We start from the raw sequence: 20,120 nt of genomic DNA, 5'->3' as shown, positions 1-20,120 counted from the left end.
GTTTAGAAGAAAATCTATGAGGATGAGCTGAGCTAAAACACCTAAGTGAAATTTGTAACGTTACTGTCTTGATCTCTTTTCAGGTATTTAGGCATGGAGACCGAAGTCCCATTGAAACCTTCCCTAATGACCCCATTAAGGAATCCTCATGGCCCCAAGGATTTGGCCAACTCACTCAGGTTCGTTGGATTTTCAGCTAAAAGGTTGCTGATGAGTCTTAAGGGAAACTGTGGAGTTTGTAATACATTGAAACCAAATAACCACTTAAGTTACTCAGATCTGGGAGAATATTTTGCATAATTACCTAGGAACTAAAAAGTCTAAAGTGTGTTTTGATCATGAAAGGTGAGGCAGTAATGGTTAACTTTGATAATTTCTGATCATGACCAAGTCACCCCTAGTGACTAGTAACTGTAGGAAAATTATATAAAATTGCCCGTTTTGATCTTTTTTTTTTTTTCCCTGTTTGGCTTTATTAAAGCATAAAAGCTGTGCATGGCAACAGATGAACACATGAGCTTAAAGATGCTGAGGAGAGCCAAGAGATCCTTGGAAGCCAGCCCCTGAGTTGCTCAGCCTCCCTCCAAGGAAGCAGAAAATAATCTTGTAATTGATAAACTGAATCAGCAGGTTTGGGAAGACAGGATTCCTTTGGAAGTGCTGATGCCAAATTTGATTTTTTTATCAGCTAGATATACTGGGATTGGGCCTTCTTATAAGCGGTCTTAAACACAGGGAGCCCTACTTCCTAAAGAATACTAAAGGAGAAGGTGAAGTGGGGGTGGGGGGACAAAGGAACTGTAGTCCCTGCTCCAGAGCACCACTCCCTTCTCTTGGAACAGAGGGTGGCTCTTCTGTTCGGAGCCGGAGGCCCCATGTGTTGCTTCTGCCCTGATCAAAGCACTGTTTAAATACATTAAGAAAATGTCATAGACTGTTTAGAATAGAATATCCCTAAACTTCTAACTAAGCATTTAAACCAATGGGTCTCAGTCTTGGCTAAATACTGAAATTATTTGGAGAGCTTTAAAAAAATGTCGATGTCTGTCTGCCTCCCAGACAGAGGTTCTTACTTCATTCATCTAGGGTATAGCCTGGACATTGGGATTTTTAGAATCCCTCAGCTGATCAGTTGACTCTAATGTGCAGCCAAGTCTGAGAACCACTTCCCTAATTCAACCACAATGTTTCATAAAGGAGAAACCCCACAGAGGCTGTTTGAGGTCAGCAATTTTGGGCTCCCCGATCACAGCTCCTCCCACCATACCTTACTCCTCCCCAGCTTTCAGCTCCTTAAAGGGATGGTAAGGGCATGGTAATAAAAATTCAGGGCTACTTCTTAATACCTGTGGCTGTGGGAAGACTCCTCTTCCCTTGTTCAGCTTTTCTAGTAAGACTATAAGATTCTTTCAGGCTGTGAGATCTGGATTCTCCTTCTGGAAGTCTCTTGACTAGCCATCACATTTCCTAAAGCAGTGTTTCTCAAGCTTCCTAGAATGAATGTATCATTTGGGGATCTTGTTAAAATGCAGGTTCTAATAGTCAAAGGAAATGAAAACACTAATTCAAAAAGATATATGCACCCCTGTGTTCATTGCAGCGTTATTTACAGTAGCCGGGATATAGAAACAACCTAAATGCCCATCAACAAATGGATGAATAAAGAAGTTGTGGTATAGATAGATAGATATTATAATGGAACATTATTTAGCCATTAAAATGATAAAATCCTGCTGTCTATGACAACATGGGTAAAACTTGAGGACATTATGCTAGATAATAAAAGCCAGACAAAGACAAATACTATATGATCTCGTTTATATGTGGAATCTAAAAAAATTTTAAGAACCAAACTCATTGAAAAAGGAATCAGATTTGTGGTTAACCAGAGGCAGGGGTTTTGGGGGGGAGAAAACAGGGGAAAAGGTGGTCAAAAGGTAAATAAGTAGTAGGGATTTAATGTACAGTGTAACAACTATGGATAAAACAGCTCTATTAACACATGTGAAAGTTGTTAAGAGGGTAAATCCCAAGAGTTCTCATCACAAGGAAAAAGTTTCTTTGCTTTCTCTTTTTATTGTATCTCTATGAAATGACAGATGCTAACTAAATTTATAACAGTGATCATTTCCCAATATATGTAAACCAAATTGTATACTGTATATCTTAAACTTATACAGTGATATATGTCAATTCTATCGCAATAAAACTTAGGGGGAAAAATGCAGATTTTAATTTAGCATGTCTGACATGGACTTAAGAGTCTTTATTTCTAACATACCCAAGGTGAAGCCAGTGATGCTGGTACATGGTCTCTCTTGAAGTCACAAAGTTCTAGAGCTCAAATTCCTGCCCTTGGCCAGGTACTTGCAATCTACATCATGACAAGGTGATGGCCTTCCAGGTCAGTGGTTCTCAAAGTGTGGTCCCTGGACGAGCAACATCACCATTACTTGGAAACATGTCAAAAATGTAGATTGTCTGGCCCTCCCCACTGAACCAGAAACTCGGGGCTTCAGTTCTTGGAACCTTGTTTCAGTGACTCCTCCAGGTGATTCTGTGCACGCTGACATTTGAAAACCACTGCTCTATAGAAAATGACTCTGGTCAAAATGCAGCTGTCAGTTAGTACAACAAATTAGGCCCAAAGTACCTGCTTCTTTACCTACCCGTGTCATCTAGGAAACTAGCAAAACTCAAAGCACGCATTACTCTTTTCCCATCTCCTTCCCCATCCTAGGGGTCAGTGATGATCATGGCAGCTAGGACCACAAGCAAAGGCACGAGTGGGACCAAGCAGAGGCTATAAGGACCACAGGCTTTCTAACTCCTGAAGCTCTAATAAAACTCGGGATTAAAGACAGACTTGAAGGCAGTGTTTCTCAAAGCATGGCACTCTACTGCATGGATCTGAATCACTTGGGGTGCTTATTAAAATGCAGATTCCAGGGCCACCCTGAGATCTAACAAGCAGGAAATCTCTGAGGACAATGCTCAGGCATCTGCATTTCAACAAGCATCACTAGATAATTTTGCTGCTGATGCACAGTAATGCTTGAGGATCACTGAACTAAGTCAGCATTTCTTAATGATTACTGGCCACCAGAATCTTAGGAAGCTTGTTAAAAAAAAGGCGTTCCTGCGCTCCACCCCCTCAGTAGATCAAGATGGGGCCTAAGAATCTGGTTTCTAACATATTCCCAAGTGATGCTAATCCTGCTGATCCCCAGACCACACTTGGAGTAACAGGCTCTAGTTTTTCATGAACCAGGCATAAATAAACTGTGCAGATAATAAATCATTACACCCAGAGGTTGAAAGCGATCTTCAGATTCATCAAGCCCGGCTTCTTATCAGGTGGTTGAATTTCTTCCACAAAAACTCCACTGGTTAACCAACTGGTTAACCTGCTCTCTTGAATGTTCTAACAACAAAGATGAGCCAGTGATGTTCTACCACACCAGAGATGAACCATTTACTTAGATCAGTCACCAGCTATTACCTGTGCAAGGCTCTATGTGTAGTGCTAACGAAGGTTACGTGAATTTTCTCAAGTAGTCATGGCTGAAGAGCACAACTCTCTTTTCTTGTTTTTATTTAAAAATATGTAAATATGTCTGTATTTCATTTACATAAAATATGTAAATGTGTTTATATTTCATTTCATTTAAAAATATGTAAATATGTTGAATTACTAAATTACACCATGGTTTGCTCTACACATTGAATAAGGAAAGATGAGACTCGTACATGAAATGCACAGAATTTACTTCTACTGATTTTTGCTTTTATTTGTTCCCATAGCTGGGCATGGAGCAGCATTATGAACTTGGACAATATATAAGGAAAAGATATAGAAAATTTTTGAATGAGTCCTACAAACCTGAACAGGCAAGTTGGGGAGCCAGGCGTGGGAACCTATTACCATGAAAGAATTTAACATAATGTTGCATTTGCAAAAGTGCTTTTCCTGTTTCCGAAGAACTTACACAAGTCAGAGATCTTATTTAAAAATGCACTCTTCTTTTTTTTTAAGATTGTGTTTATTCATGAGAGAATGAGAGCATGAGTGGGGGAAGGGGCCGAGGGAGAGGAAGAAGCAGACTCCCCACCAAGCAGGGAGCCTGATGTGGGGCTCAATCCAAGGACTCTGGGATCATGATCTGAGCTGAAGACAGTCATTTAACTGACTGAGCCACCCAGGCGCCCCAAATGTACTACTTTTTATACAAATACTTTGTTCCTTGGGACGCCTGGGTGGCTCAGTTGGTTGGACGGCTGCCTTCTGCTCAGGTCATGGTCTCGGAGTCCTGGGATCGAGTCCCACATCAGGCTCCCAGCTCCATGGGGAGTCTGCTTCTCCCTCTGACCTTCTCCTCGCTCATGCTCTCTCACTGTCTCTCTCTCAAATAAATAAATAAAATATTTTAAAAAATATACTTTGTTCCTAAAAAATGTATGAATATGACTTAAGTTCAAAATTTTATGGACACCTATGGCAAATACTTTGGCTCGGCAGGTAGTTACCACTTAATTGGTCTCTTTGTCAATTCAATTATTGACATAGCAGGAGGTATTCTCCTAATACTGTCTCTTCCATAGTAGACATTATGATCATGATGCTACCACAATGTTTGCTAATGTTTTCCTGTGAGGGTCCTGGCCTCTCTCAGATGTACTCCTTGCTCCACAGGGAAAAATGCACAGTTCTGATCAGTTGGAATCTCCTTTGATTTTCCCACTCTAGGTTTATATTCAAAGTACGGACATTGATCGGACTTTGATGAGTGCTATGACAAACCTTGCAGGCCTGTTTCCTCCAGAGGGTGTCAGTATCTGGAATCCCAGCCTACCCTGGCAGCCCATCCCGGTGCACACGGTCTCTCTTTCTGAAGATCGAGTGAGTATTCTGGAAAAACCACCTGTTTGGCCTAGGAGGAGGAAAGCAGGTTGCCTGGTACTTGTGGGTTGGGAGGTCTGGACACTGCTCAGTCTGTGCAATCTTAATCCTTTTCTGTAAAGGTGCACAGGACATAGTAGGATATAGGAAGCCCCAGGCAAGAGAGAGTAGGAACAGATTAATAGAATTTCAGTTTCGACCTTCATCATTATTGTTTTGCCACTCCTTCAACAAATGGCAATATGGGGGCGCCTGGGTGGGGCAGTCAATTAAGTGGCCAACTCTTGGTTTCAGCTCTGGTCATGATCTCCCGGTCATGCGATTAAGCCCCACATTGGGCTCTGTGTTCCACACTCAGCGCCAAGCGTGCCTGAGTTTCTCTCTCCCTGTCCCTCTGCCCCTCCCCACCACGTGCTCACTCTCTCTAAAATAAATAAATCTTTTTTTTTTTAAATGGCAGTTTGCCCCTCTCCTTCTTCACATGTACACATACATACAAACACACACACATAGTTCCCCTCGTTCTACCTTCAATTCCCGGGTTTTTGGTGTGCCACATAGGGTTCTCCTGCCTCCAGAATCTTCTAAGACTTCTCTACCTACAAAATACTTTTCTCCACATGAAAACCCCCATTCTGAGGCAGGGGGAAAGAAAATTTGAGGGCATAGTCAGTGACCAGCACTTTGATATGTGTCATCATAGTTACCTTTCATAAACAACCTTGAAAGGACACTATTACTGTTCTCCTTTTATAGCCAGGGAAATATGTGCTCAGAAAGAAAAACAAAATAGGCCCAGGGCCACAAAGCTGGTAATCATCACCACTGGGACAAGAGCTAGGCTTATCTCATTCCAGTACCTGAAAAAAAGTGTTTAAATCCTGGCACCTGGGGAACTCTCTATAACAAATCAGGATCCCTGGGGGTAGGACAGAGACATCAGTACTTTTAAAATATTCTCCCTAGATGATTCTAGTGGACAGCCAAGTGTGAGAACCAGTACCATAAACCAAGCTGCCTGAATGAGGCTATCTGAAGGAAACTCTCAAATTTATTTGTGCTGGGTGGGATGCACCAAAAGCTCTTTAACATTTTCAGAGGAATTGCTTTTGGTTTTAAATAGCATTAAATAACTCTAATCTCCCAGATGTGGAATTTAAGACTATATGTAGGAGGGGCACCTGGGTGACTCCATCAGTTGGGCGTCTGACCTGATTTTGGCTTGGATCATGATCTCAGGGTTGTGAGATTGAGTCCTGCTTTGGGCTTTGTGCTGGGCATGGAGCCTGCTTTAGTTTCTCTCTCTCCTTCTCCCTCTGTCTCTCCCCCTTCTAAAAAGTAAAAACGGGATGCCTGGGTGGCTCAGTGGATTAAGCCTCTGCCTTCAGCTCAGGTCATGATCTCAGGGTCCTAGGATGGAGCCCCGCATTGAGCTCTCTGCTCAGCAGGGAGCCTGCTTCCCTCTCTCTCTGCCTGCCTCTCCTTGTGATATCTCTCTCTCTGTCAAATAAATAAATAAAATCTTTAAAAATAATAAAATGTAAAAATTGAAGAAAAAAAAAGATTATATGAAGGGACAAGGAATCCATCCTGATTCCCCTGCAGCCACTGTCTGCATGACCGTGTGCTCTCTCGGTAGCGGAGGCTTAGCATGACTTCTGCACTCGGACTGTTGCCCAGGAGCCCCCGGGGTAGGCTTCCATCCTCTTTGCCCTGCCAGTACTCCTAGACACTTGACTTAACTGTTGTATCTGATGACATAAGAATCTTTCCCAAATGCTTTGTAGAAAACAGCCTAACCCTGTCAACCTCACTCTAGGTAAATCTGCTCCAACCACTTTTTCTGATGTTTCCTGAAAAGCAGGATTATTCATTTGTACCTCTTTCCTTCACAGAATCAAGAGAGAAGTATTATGATGATCTGTATTTATAGGAGTTTGTGAATATTTTCTTCCAAAAGGAAAAAAAAAATCACTTTGGCCTTTTCTGCATAGACAGACACTAGACAGCAGCACCAAATTCAGCAATAAAATCTTGGGAGAAAAAAAAGGGAAAAGAGAAAAAGGAGAGTGAGGAAGAGAGAAGCAAGATTATCCACTCAGGGCTTCCAGCTGTGTCCTCACTAAGGTAAAACCGTTCTGACATCAACCAAGAAACCGGACAAACATTCATCAGTCAACACACAGTTATTCCCAGAGCTGTACTAAGTGCTGTAGAGAAATATGAGGCCAGGTTTTTCCCCTCTTTGTCATCCATTTGATGAAAACAGATTTGCATGGTTGACACGTGTAGACCACGATACAAAGTGGTGGGCAGTGAAGCAAGGACAAGCTGCACCTGCTAGAGGAACTCACAGAACGACGCCCCCATGGCGCTAACACAGGACAACCATTCGGATCTTCACTGAGAGAGTGAGAGCTTGAACCAGACCTCGGAGGGGAAGGAAAGGAGAAGAAGAAAGCCCCCAAAGCATGGCAGTGAGTGACTATACAGAGGGCTTGCCCTTCTGTGTCCAGAGTTCTTATTTAGAAGGAATGAAAATGTCTGACTCTGTTGGGCACAGACAGGAGAATCTGAATACTTCAGGACGATTCATGAAAACCCGGTTAAGAAACGGAAGAGCTTTTGTGAATTGCAGAATGCTGGTCAGATATTTAGGTGTTTAATCCCACTTATTTTCAACCTCTTTCAATATTCGGGATGAGAAAATGAAAGTTTAGGAAGGTTGAGTAATTCACTAAAACCTAGACCTTTAAATGAAGAGTCCTGTGCCTTTTCCCTCCGCAGTACCATTCCTTCTGTGGGAAAATCGGAAAACCATGCAGGGAGATCGAGCTGCAAAGCAGCGGGCATAAAAAGAACCCATGCACATTTGTTTTTCATTACTGTGCACACATGATGGGCAGTGCTCCAAGGCATCTGTCTGACCACAGTTTGGAAGGAAAGGATACTGGAGCCTCACAGAATAAATGTGGAAGCCATTGAGGAATGAGGAAATGGAGGTCTGAAATTAGATGGTAAATACTGAGAGGAAGGAAAGCAAAGTAAGGCAAATGTCACTGAATCAGGAAGCAACTTATTTATTTATTGAGATTTTATTTAAGAAAGAGAGCGTGAGCACAGGAGCATGGGGGAGGGGCAGAGGGAGAGAAGAATCAGACACCCCGCTGAGCAGGGAGCCAGATTCGGGACCCCAAGATCCCAGGACCCCAACCAGGATCACAACCTGAGCTGAAATCAAACGCTTAGATGACTGAGCCACCCAGATGCCCCAGGAAGAAGCTTATTTTTAAAAGGTTTTCTGAGCAGCTACAAATAGGCCAGACTCTGTTCTAGGCATTGACAACACAGCAATGGACAAGACAGACAAGATCCTGGCTGTCCTTGAGTTGATATTTTATAAGAAATAGATGATAAAGTAAAAAGTAGTAATAATCTGAAATGGCGATGAGTTCCCCAAAGGAAGTAAAGCAAGGTGACATGATCGTGGCTGGGCTGAGTTAGAAGAGCCTGGTGGGAGTATCTGGGGGCAAGGTCTCAGGCAGGGAACAGTCCCCTAAGCCTGTGGGTTCAGGGACCACAACGAGGCCCAGGTGTTGCTGGAGAAAAATAAGAGGACAGTAGCAGGAAAGCAGCACAGTGATCTCTAGAGTTAACTTAGTTTGAATTTTATTCCAAGTAAGATGAAAGCCAGTGAAGGTTACAAACTACAGAATGGCATGATCTAATTATTGCCTTAGAAAGATTGGTGTTTATAAAAAAAAATAAAACGAAAAGGATTAGCATAGCTGTGGACGTGGAGAATGAACTATAGAATGGAAAGAGTAGATGGATGCCTACTGACCAAATACAAGGCTCCGACATCAGTCAAATCACAGGTTACGATGGTTTGGACTGGGAGGGAACAATGAATTTGATGAAGAGAAGTCTATTTTGGATGTATTTTGAAGGTAAACAAGCAAAACTGATTAGTCTATGAATCAGGATGATAAATTTTACCATTGGCCAAAGATGATTACCAAGGCGAAATGGTTAAAAATGAAGTTGACTTCAGTTTTGTACGTGTTAAACTTGAAGAAAAAGAGCAGCATCCGAGTAGTGGTGTCCACTAAGGGCTGGAAATACAGGGCCAGCCACAAATGAAAAGTCAGAGCAACAAAATTAGCTGAGGGCCACCAACCTATAGATTATAGTCAAGACTAGAGAAGATTGTCAAACTTAAGCTCATCCCTTTGTCCTCATAATGGGTTTTAAAATACATTTTTCTATGTATTTAGCATATGCCTTTATTTTGACCAGAACTTAAGTTAATGAGGGGTTAATCAGTCTCTTAAGATTCTTCCCAGAACCTCTTATTCATTTCTCTGTACTTTGGGGGGGGGGCAGTGTTGCAGGATGCCCTTGCACACACATGTGTATCTTGTGCTAGAAATGTAAGAGGTCCAGCAGGAAGTGAGATAATAGTTATATCAACATGGAAAACCAGAAAGTGTGAGTATTTACCAACAATGCAGTCCTATTTAGGCAAGCTCATGAAAGAAAAAAAAAAAAAAAGCTTTTTGGTTCTGGGTGTATATCCTACTATTTAAGACCTCAGATCATTTATCTCTTTTTCCTCAATTTTAGAATTTCCATTCAGCTCAAAACACATTTGAATCTTTTATTCAGGTCACTTTGTACCTAATGAGGCTTAAAATATGGCTGCAGTTTCTTTAGCAAAGTTCTTCCGACTAATAAAGAATTCATGATCTTTCTTTTGTCCTCAGTTGCTATATCTGCCTTTCCGGGACTGCCCGCGTTTTAAAGAACTTAAGGAGGAGACTCTCAAATCAACAGAATTCCAGGAGAGGCTGCATCCTTATAAGGTTAGAAAACGTGTCATTTTGTGGGGTACAGGAAGGTGAGGAGGGCCAAGACAAAGGATGAAGTCCCAGGTTCTTACAAGTGTGGGAGGAATGTGTCTGCCAATGGCCATTTATAGCAGTGGGTTAAAACATTTAATGAGTGTCAGTCATAACTATCTGGTCCTCTTCCCTACGCAGGGCCACAAGCCAGTAAAGAAGCCAATCCCTTTCTGATCCTATCCCCATGTGCCAGAAGGAACTAGATGAAAGTACATGGCTGGGTCAGAATAAATGCAAGTCTAAAATGATCTGCCTTAATGAGGCTGAGGGGCTGGGGCATTGATTTCACATACAAAGGATAGTCTTTTTTATTTTATGTTTCTACTTTGCAAAATACCCCTTTTTAAGACTATGCAAAAGGTAGATATAATGCTTTGTGTATTTAAAAATAAAATTTTAAATCTCTAATACATTTACATGGTTCACAAATTTTAAAAATATAAAAAGGAATACAGTGGAAAGTCTCTTAATGACCCCACAGGTAACTGGTGGCACCATTTTCTTAGATAGTCTTGCAGTTTCTTTATGCATATACAAATAAATATGAATATATTCTGGTAGTTTCCCCTTTGCTACACAAAAGGAGTATACTATATTCACGGAGATGGACACCTTGGATTTTTTTCATTTAACAATATACCTTAGAAATATCACTATCTGTACATAAAGAGTTTCCTCATTTATTATAACTGCATTTGGATTTGTGGATGTACCATACTTTTTTAACCAGTTCATACTGACGAACAAGTGAGTCGTTTCTAATCATTTACAGTCTATAGGAGTATCATGTGCATCTGAATAATTTCACAAGAATATCTGTGGAATGCTATCCCAGAAGTAGAAATTCTGGGGAAATTTGAAATATTATCAAATTGCCCTCCAAAGAAGTTATACTAATATCTGCCCCAGTCAACAAAGCATAGGATTGCCTGTTCCTCTACAGCCTTGCCAACAATGTATAGACAACTTCGGGTATGTTTGCCAATCTGTAGGTAAAAAATGGTATCACTAGAAGCCTTTCCTCTAAAATCAGCAACAAGGCAAGGAAGCCCAGTATCATCACCATAATAAAGCATTGTGCAGTAGTCTTTTTCTCTTAGGATGAGTGAGTTTAGGATATCTTTATCTAGTTAAATGTCTTTTAAATTTTCAGTTGTCTTCATATTCCTTGGTCATTTAGCTTCTGGATTCTTGATTTTCTGTTTTCTATATATTTTAGGAGCTTTCTCCATGTATTTTGATTTTTTTTTCCTGTGACATAAATGGCATGGTTTCTATTGTCTGCCTGTTGATATTGGTTATAGTATTTTCGCCATGTAGTAGTCTTAAGTGTGCTGATGTATTGATACATGGTTTGTATATTTATAGTCATATTTAGGGAAGTTTTCCCCATTCCTAGGTTTCAAAGGAAGTCTGTAATGTTTTCTTCTAATTCCACTATATCTTCATTTTTGTGTGGATCCATTTATACTGGGGTTAGGTACAAAATTTGTATCCTGATTAAGTTTACCCATATTAACTAATCGCCCAATCACTGCTGAATAGTCTCTTCCCTTTAAATATATTACAATTCCCCCATTTATGTGGTCTGTTGCTGGAATTTTTATTCTATTCAAATATTCTTTCATTTTACTAGCCAAAACTACATTGTTGTACTTAGTAAGACTTTATACCTGCTTTAATATCTAAAAGGCTTGTACCCCTCATTCTCAACTTCTCTGAGTTTTCATGGCTCTGTTTTTATTTTCTTTGTGAATTTTAGAATCAGCCTGTTTCAGTTCCAAAAACATTTTCTTTTTACTTCCTAGTGTTTTTATTGGGATCATATTGAATTTATAAATTAACTTGGAGAATTTGCAACTCTATGACATTGAAGTTTCCTTTCTAAGAACATGGTACATTTTCCTATTTGTTCTTCAAGAATTTTTTAAGGTTTTCTTCACATAGGTCTTTACATTTATCTTTAAGTTTGTTCTAAAATTATAATATCTACAAATAACCTTGACTTACCTCTACTTTTCCAATATTCCTCTGATTTCTTTTTTTTTTAAATATTTTATTTATTTATTTGACAGAGAGAGAGACCACAAGTAGGCAGAGAGGCAGGCACAGAAAGAGGAAGGGAAGCAGGCTCCCTGCTGAGCAGAGAACCTAATGTGAGGCTCGATCCCAGGACCCTGAGATCATAACCTGAGCCAAAGGCAGAGGCTTTAGCCCACTGAGCCACCCAGGTGCCCCTGATTTCTTCTTCTCTTTTTAAAAAAGATTTTTATTTTTTGACAGGGAGAGAGTAAGAGCACAAGTAGGGGGAGTGGCAGAAGGAGAGGGAAAAGCAGGCTCCCCACTGAGCAGAGAGCCTGATGTGGGGTTCCATCCCAGGATCCTGAGATCATGACCTGAGCCAAAGGCAGATGCTTAACCAACTGAGCGACCCAGGTGCCCCCTACCTCTGATTTCTTTTGTGTCATTGCACTGGCCAGCACTTAGAGTACAGTAGGACATAAGGGCATTGACTGTGAGCATTCTCATCTTATTTTTTATTTTAGAAGTGTTTTTCTATTAAGCATGCTGGCTTTAGGACCAAATAGAGATATTTGTACCAAATTAAGGAACTAACCATCCTTCCTATTTTATTGATTGTTTTGACCAATACTTGTGTTTAACTTTTCGAAAAATCTTTTTAGCATTATTTAAATATAATCAAGGAGTGCCTGGGCAGCTTAGTTGGTTAAGTGTCTGACTCTTGACTTCAGCTCAGGTCATGATCGAAGGTCCTGGGATCAAACCCCACAAACGGCTCCATGCTCAGCAGGGAGTGTCCTTCTCTCTCCCTCTCCCTCTGCCCCCTCCGAACCATCCCCCCACCATGCCCATGAACGGTCTCCCTCTCTCTCAAATAAATAAATAAATCGTGTGTGTGTGTGTGTGTGTGTGTGTGTGTTATCAAGTTATTTTTCTCCTTGGATCAATTACTAAGATGAATTAGATTCTTAGATTTGCTCTAATGAGCCATCTTTACATGTCTAGGCTCAAGCCCCTTTCTTCGGATATCAAATTATCTGTCAATATTTTACTCAGAGCTTTTGCATTCAAATTCAAAGTACCATTGGACTACAGGTTTTTTCCCTGGCCAGTCTTTTTGTCAGTGTCAGTGTTGCACTTAGTTCTTAAAAATGTTTTGGAAGTTTTCTTTTTTTTTCCTTTCTTTACATTCTATAACAGTTAAAATAGCACTGGAATAATTTGCTCCTGAAAGTCTTGGTAGAATTTCTTTATAAAGTCATCTGGCCCTGGAGTTTTTGTTTCATTTGGCTTGGCTTGGGGATTGGGGTGGGGGAGATCTTTAATATATTTATTTCATGGATATCTGTTTGGGTTAATATTGGCAAATTATATTTTCTTAGCAAATTTATCCATCAAATAATACCTCCCACAAGGATTCCTAGAAATTGCTGCCAAATTCATCAGGCAGATAGCTGAGTAGTGGGTCTCATGACCATGACAATCCAAGAATAATACAGAAGCTAGAGAAATGTTTACATCCCACCCAAATTTCAAATTTATAGCCAGATAGCGGGTCCAGTTTCTGTGGTATATTCCTGAGGTGCTCCGGCTTGAGAAATGTTTTCCCTTCTCACCTTGACTTGTCATTTTTATGTGAGTTCTACTTCACCTACTTCCCCCAAAATTTTGAGGGAGTACACTTGGCCTGATTCCAGGACAACCCAGGAACAGGCGGCAGTAAGCCAGCATGCACCCATACTTTTGATGTAATCATGAGATGCTCAATTAGTATTTATGAAATTGTTTGGGTTCATATTACCACAGCTAATGTTCCTGGTGCACATTTCAATGGGGGGCAGATTTGCCCCACAGGGAACCCTGGCAATATTTGGAGACACTTCCGGTTGTCACAACTGAGGGATTACGGCTGATGGTAAGCATCTTGTTGGCAAGAGGCCACGCAGACAGCCAAACACCCTACAAAGCCAGGGCACCCTCCACAACAGCCAAATAGCAGTAATGCGGAGACTGACTGACTCTAATGCAGAAATGTTTTCTCTGTCCATGTGTGTTTCAGGATTTTATAGAAACCCTGCCAACATTTACAGGATACCATACCCAGGACCTTTTTGGAATGTGGACTAAAGTTTACGACCCTTTATTTTGTGAGGTAAAAGAAAAAAATATCAAAGATTAACTTGCAATCTGATTTTTTTACTTATGCCTACTTTGAAACAGATAAATACACTTTCTTACCCTTTTTGGCAGATATATTATGCTTCCTTTGACATTGAAACATAATTCGAGACTTCTTTACATTAAATTGAAAACTCTAACTTTTTCTCTCCATTATTTGTTTTCACCTTTTAGAAAATTGTGGGCAAAATTGCTTTTCTTTTGTCTTGCCATTTACTTATTTTTCAGTCCCTCGGGAATGCTGGGCTCCCGTCATGGATTTTTTTTTTTTTTTAAGATTTTATTTATTTATTTGAGAGAGAGAGACAGTGAGAGAGAGCATGAGCGAGGAGAAGGTCAGAGAGCGAAGCAGACTCCCCATGGAGCTGGGAGCCCGATGTGGGACTCGATCCCGGGACTCCAGGATCACGCCCTGAGCCGAAGGCAGTCGTCCAACCTACTGAGCCACCCAGGCGTCCCTCCCGTCATGGATTTTAATGAAAAAAGCATTATTATAAGACAGAGAAAAAAAAAAGTACCTGATTTCTGGATATACAAATAAGCAAGACAACTTTAAGCCAGGCTATTGAAATTGGTTTGTTGGGAATCTCTTCCTTGCTGTACGTGCATATGAAATACTACATCAGTTACCCTTGGGGTTTTCAGGGCTACTTGGTATTTTTCACTCACTCAGCACCATCTACTGGCCTAAAGGAGTACTCCATAATCCTGTTTTTCCCACGGGGTTTACTGAATCCTGGGGCAAAATTCTGACCACCCACAGGACTGATAACCACCTGTGATCTTGAGATCATCTTGAGGTCCCGGGAACCAGCAACTACCTTCATGGTTCCGTGTCAGTAACCAATGACACAGTTTGCCCCCTCCACAACAGAGTTTATTGACCTTCACATGACCTTCCTGATAGTTTCACTAGATCATTAGCATCTGTTTCTAGGAACGTTTATTAGCCTTATAAAAGATTCTTCAGGGGCACCTCAGTGGCTAGTCAGTTAAGCATTTGATGCTTGGTTTAGGCTCAGGTCATGATCTCAGGGTCATGAGATGGAGCTCCATGTCTGGCTCTGTCCTGGGTGTAGAGCCTGCTTAGGATTCTCTCTCTTCCTCTACCTCTGCCCCTCCCCACCCCAAATGAATAAATAAATCTTAAAAAAAAAAAAAAGACCTTCAGTGGACACAAGAGCCCACATTTTGGCTTAAGTCTTGATTTTTTTTTTTTTCTTCCTTACGATGGGTTGATCTGAGCTGTTCTGTGATGTGGCCATGGTGCTTGATTTCCTCACTTCTCTCCCACTTATTTCCTCCCTAGAGACTCCACTTGGATCTCTTTCAAGTACTCTCTCTCTCTCTCAATCCTACCTTTGAATGTGGGGGATTCTTAATGAACTTTTCATAGCAAGTAATAAATATTGGCAGGAAGTCTACACCAGCTCTGCTATCCAGAGCCTACAGTGTGTATGGTTCACGTTACCCAGGAGCGAGTAAACTGAAAGCTGATGGGAGTAGAGGGTCTGGTACTGAAGCTCCAGAAATACACTGCCTCTCCCAGCTGTCCTCTCAGGTTGACAGAAATATCATCTAACCCTGTCAGTGTTACCTTCCCCACAGGTTCATAGATTTCTAAACCTTTCATAAAGGAATGAGGTATTTTCTTGCCCTACCTTACTCTTACTCTGCAAAACAGAAATCCTCCTTTGGACCCAGAGTTTAGCCAAAAACTATGGAATTCCTAGGAGGGAGCAAATCTGTGAATGTCCCTTCTGAAAATCAATACCCACTACATACGACAAAGTCAAGTTTTCCTCGAAAGAAATGGCTGGATAAGAAAGGCTAGACCCAGCAGTTCTTACGGGGCAAAGAGGACAAAAGAGTCAACAAATAAAAATACACATTTTCTTCCCTTTTTCTTTGCTCCAGAGTATTCACAATTTCACTCTACCCTCGTGGGCCACAGAGGACACCATGATTAAGTTGAAAGAATTATCCGAATTATCTATCCTGTCCATCTATGGAATTCACAAGCAGAAAGAGAAATCTAGACTGCAGGGGGGTAAGTATATAAAAAAGTGAAAGGGCTATACTAGATCTGTGGTTGAGTGATTGGGGTCTGAGTCGTCCTACCAGTAATCTGCTATGTGACCTTGGACTAGTCACTTTATCACTCCTGCACTAGTTTCCGTTCTGCAAAATGGGGATAATAATGATACCTCCTCACAGGCAGTAAGGATTAAAATAAATGTTCATTTTAAATATTCAAAAAGTTTGGGACAAACAGTACCTGGTACTTAATACACTGTCAATAAACACTGTGTGTTTTTATAGTCCTTAATATTGCCCAATCTGAGTCTTGGTTTTCCCATCTGGAAATGAAAGCTTTGCCCTAAAGCTAAATGATACCTTCATGCTTTCCAAATTAAACACTGAAGGATTTTGTATCTAAGCCCATGAAAAGCAATTGTGTCTGGTGGCCTATGGGATGAATTTTTCAAGTGGGAAGTATGATAAAAAGGGGTCTGTTTTCCTGAGGTCCTTGATGGTAGCCATTGTTAAAGTTAATAAAACCTATTTTCCAGACTAATTATGTTACATAGATTCATACATATTGCAATTGACAATTAATGACACAGCTTAAATTTTTCCATTGACGTTGAAAGTGATGCCTCCTTTCAGCTGTATTTGGCCTTTCCTAGCATAGGGCATCCTATCAGAATGAAAGTAGACCTAGGCAAAAGGCTGCCAAGCCTTTATAATCAGGATAGCTGTGTGGAAGAAAGACGGTAGAGCCAGGACAGCAAGAGTTGCTGATGCCTCTGAGCTTGGTTGGGCAGCAGGCCAAGACACCAAAGGGGGTGTCAGACATAGGTGTTAACTAGACCTTAAAAGTGAGGAGGGAGAGCAAGAGAAGGTCCATTATGTCAGGTTAACAGTGAAGAAATTCTAAGCCACAGGAGGTGTTCCAAGTCATAGACTCTAGACAGTTTGGGAAAAACAGAGCAATCTCATCAAGACTCCAACCATCGCCAGATCCTATTCACTGTGGGGCCACATCCAGTTCAGCAGGGCCCCAGGAGAAGGCTTAGAGTCAAGGCATCCTGGCTGTTGGACCGACTGGGCAGATGTTCAGTCATGGCTGTGTGTAGGGACCTGGCCCAGGCAGCAGCCCTGTCTGATGCACAAACAAGGAAGGAGGCAAAGGGTGGACGTTGGGCCCCATTGGCTACATATACACTGGGTCTTACTCCTGAGCCCCCAGTACCACACCCGGTACCACCCAATCCCAAGTCACATCAATGGTGGAGTTAGGGCTCTTGATTGAGTTCCCCCAACTAGTCACAATGGGCTGAGGTCTTCAGCCCCTCACTACTTGACGTGCAGGCCAGGGAGCAGCAGCAGCAGCAACTGCATCAGCAAGCCGCTGGTTGGAAATGCAGAATCTCGGGCTCCACCCCAGACCGGCTGGATCAGAATCTGCCTTCTCCTGAAATCCCTAGGCACCTCACGAAACACAAAAATTCAGAAGCACTTCTCTCGATGCAAGAAATGCTGAAGACGTGGGCAGGGGAAGCCAGACAGAAACCGAGAATAGTCTAATAATAGATGCAGGCTTCTGTATAGGGAGAAAAACTGGGCGTTTTCCTCAGAGTTTGTTCACGTTTCTTTTTGTTTTCCTTTGACTACTACACATGGCATTTCAGGAAGGTCACTTTCCGGCTCAATCCGGATTTCCCCTCTGATGAGTGTATTAAACTAGATCCTGTCTGTTTAGAGTCCTTCCCTCAGGTGTTCCTTTTGGTTTCGGACTTCAAAGGCGGGTATTGGTGTGAACACACCTGTCCTGTTCTCTGGAGAAGTCCAGGCTATTGACTGGCCAGGAAATCCTTTCCTGAGTGATTCCTGCCAAAACCCAAGTTCAGCCTGTTGTTTGGATCTGGCTAGGCAAGGGAGATTTGTCAGCTGCATGCTTGTTGGATGATGAGGCGGCTAAACACAATCCTACAGAGAAAACATGTATTGTGTGGGTGACACAGAGTCACACAGGAACATCAGGACTTTGACTGGCATCTTCCATCTTTGCCGAAACTTTTGTTCCATCAGTTGGTTTTAGGGATGCCACAATTTGGTACTCTGTACTCCTCCACCCACCTCCTTCTACACACACACACACACACACACACACACACACAAACATACCACAAAAATTCCTATGATTTGTGTAGGAATTTTGGATATATGGCTGGTCGTATCTGTATTAAGACCAACATCTCCTTGCTCTGTGCTGCAGGTTGGTGTAAGCTAGAGCCTGCAAGCCAAATCCAGCCTTTGCCTATTTTTTATAAGTAAAATGTGACTGAAACTCAGCCATACTCATTAGGTAGTACTATGGCTGTTTGGGGCCTTCCCCCTGAAAGGGAACAGTTATGGCCAACCGTAGGGTCCCAGAACCTAAAACATTGACTGTGTGGTCCTTCACAGAAAGTGTGCCAGCCCCTGCTATAGCTCAAGAGTGTGGGAAGGGAAGTTTGTGTCTTCTACTTGGTGATACTTCATCGAGTGTAGCAGTCACCAGATGATGCAACAGGGAACTCAGAAGCTAGCCTGTGCTACTTAATCCTTAGGGTAGCCTAAGGATTCAGAGATGCTGGGTTCAGAGAAATTCATCCCCTCTATGCACATGGTATGGAATCTTGAACAAGTTGCTGAATGTCTCAGAACTTCAGTGTCCCCTCCCATGAACACAATCATTGGCATGCCAGAGTCTGGGGGAAACTGTGGTGGTTACCCCCGGGTTCTTCTGGGGTGAGGTGGACCATCACCCCAGATCCAAGAGCTGGTATCATATCCCATCATCGACACCGAAGCCTGCTGCAGAGGCACTTGTGGAAGTCAGGTTGCTGGTAGGTGATGGTATTGTCCCTAAAGGATGCTGAGAAAGCCACCTTCTCTGAAGCAGAGTGATACAGACTTGTTGGAGATGTGGCTTCCTGCTTCTTCCATTCCTAGTCGGGGGTGTCCAGAATACAGAAAGAGCAGACTGCCTCCCTTCCTAATTAGCCCTTTATGGTGCCTCTTAGTAGACAGATGAATAAACAGTCTCTTTGTACTATTTTATGAGCTTTTTAAGGGCAGGCGTCTGATTCACCTAGCATAGTATCTGACCTGTGGTAGCTGCTCAGTGTGTTGGCTGAGTGGACCACAGAGTCTGGAATGACAGTCTGTTAACATCAACGCCCTACTCTTTACAGAAACAAACTCGTCATTCCGGAGCCAGGAGAGTACACATGTAGTAAAGAAACCACCCAGGGTGGGGGAGGGGTGGCACAGTGGGTTGAGTACAGCTCTTGGTTTTGGCTTGTGATCTCCGGGTCATGGGATTGAGCCCCACATCCGGCTCCACATTCAGGGTGGAGTCTGTTTCAGTCTCTCTCTCTCTCCCTCTTCCTCTGCCACTCCTTCTTGTGCTCGCTCTCGCTCTCTCTCTTAAATAAATTAATAAATCTTTAAAAAAACACCAGAGATATAAGGAGTCTTCTGGTGATGGTTGTGGAAATCCCTGGGGCACCATGTCCTCAAGCCAGGACCTAGCACCCCAAGATACCCCTCAGCCTTCAGCGTCTGCCAAGAGGATGGAGACTCAGAGTGGTGTTCCTGGTGAGGAACAACAAATATGAGGGCGAGAGCTCTCCTCTAGGGAGCCCTCAGATGGAAGATGCTGGCTGCCCTCTAATAGTGATCCCCGGGGTCACCTGGAGAAATGGTCCACAGAAGATATCCCATGACCTGTACAGACATCCAGAAAGCTGCTTCTCCCATGGCCTCCCACAGGTTTGACTACCTCAGAGTAGTCAAAGAGGGATGCCAGGTGCACAGAGTTGTGCAAGAGGGATGAAGAAAAAGTAGATAGATTGTCTATAAAGTAAATGCCAGGCTGTCATTTCAGGGCTTCCCTAGAGAAAAGCTCCAGGTAGCAACTGTCTGAAAAATGCCATTTGTAATTCCTTCCAAGTTCCTCAACCTCCTCTCTCACGTTTGGACAAAATCTGGGGATAGTAAGGTCCTTGTGTGCCAATCCAACTCTCCTTGCCCAGCCTGTATATGAGTCACTATATGTGGCTAGG

At 42.2% G+C, this 20,120-nt stretch overlaps 1 protein-coding gene across 2 annotated transcripts in view; it reads left to right on the top strand.

Annotated features, from left to right (window-relative positions):
* The window catches only part of ACP3 (acid phosphatase 3), a 49,350-nt gene that overhangs the window by 7,598 nt on the left and 21,632 nt on the right, over positions 1-20,120 (top strand). For both annotated transcript variants that reach the window (XM_044252373.1, XM_044252374.1), the window contains exons 2-7: positions 84-179; positions 3,805-3,891; positions 4,748-4,900; positions 9,667-9,765; positions 13,886-13,978; positions 15,922-16,054. In XM_044252373.1, the coding sequence (XP_044108308.1) occupies positions 84-179; positions 3,805-3,891; positions 4,748-4,900; positions 9,667-9,765; positions 13,886-13,978; positions 15,922-16,054 (661 nt within the window). The remainder of the gene's footprint in view (positions 1-83; positions 180-3,804; positions 3,892-4,747; positions 4,901-9,666; positions 9,766-13,885; positions 13,979-15,921; positions 16,055-20,120) is intronic.

The sequence above is a fragment of the Neovison vison genome, chromosome 6 (genome assembly GCF_020171115.1).
Source record: "Neovison vison isolate M4711 chromosome 6, ASM_NN_V1, whole genome shotgun sequence".
NCBI classification, from domain to species: domain Eukaryota; kingdom Metazoa; phylum Chordata; class Mammalia; order Carnivora; family Mustelidae; genus Neogale; species Neogale vison.
The sequence above is the reverse complement of the archived record's forward strand: the minus strand, read 5'-3'. Positions and strand labels throughout refer to the sequence as shown.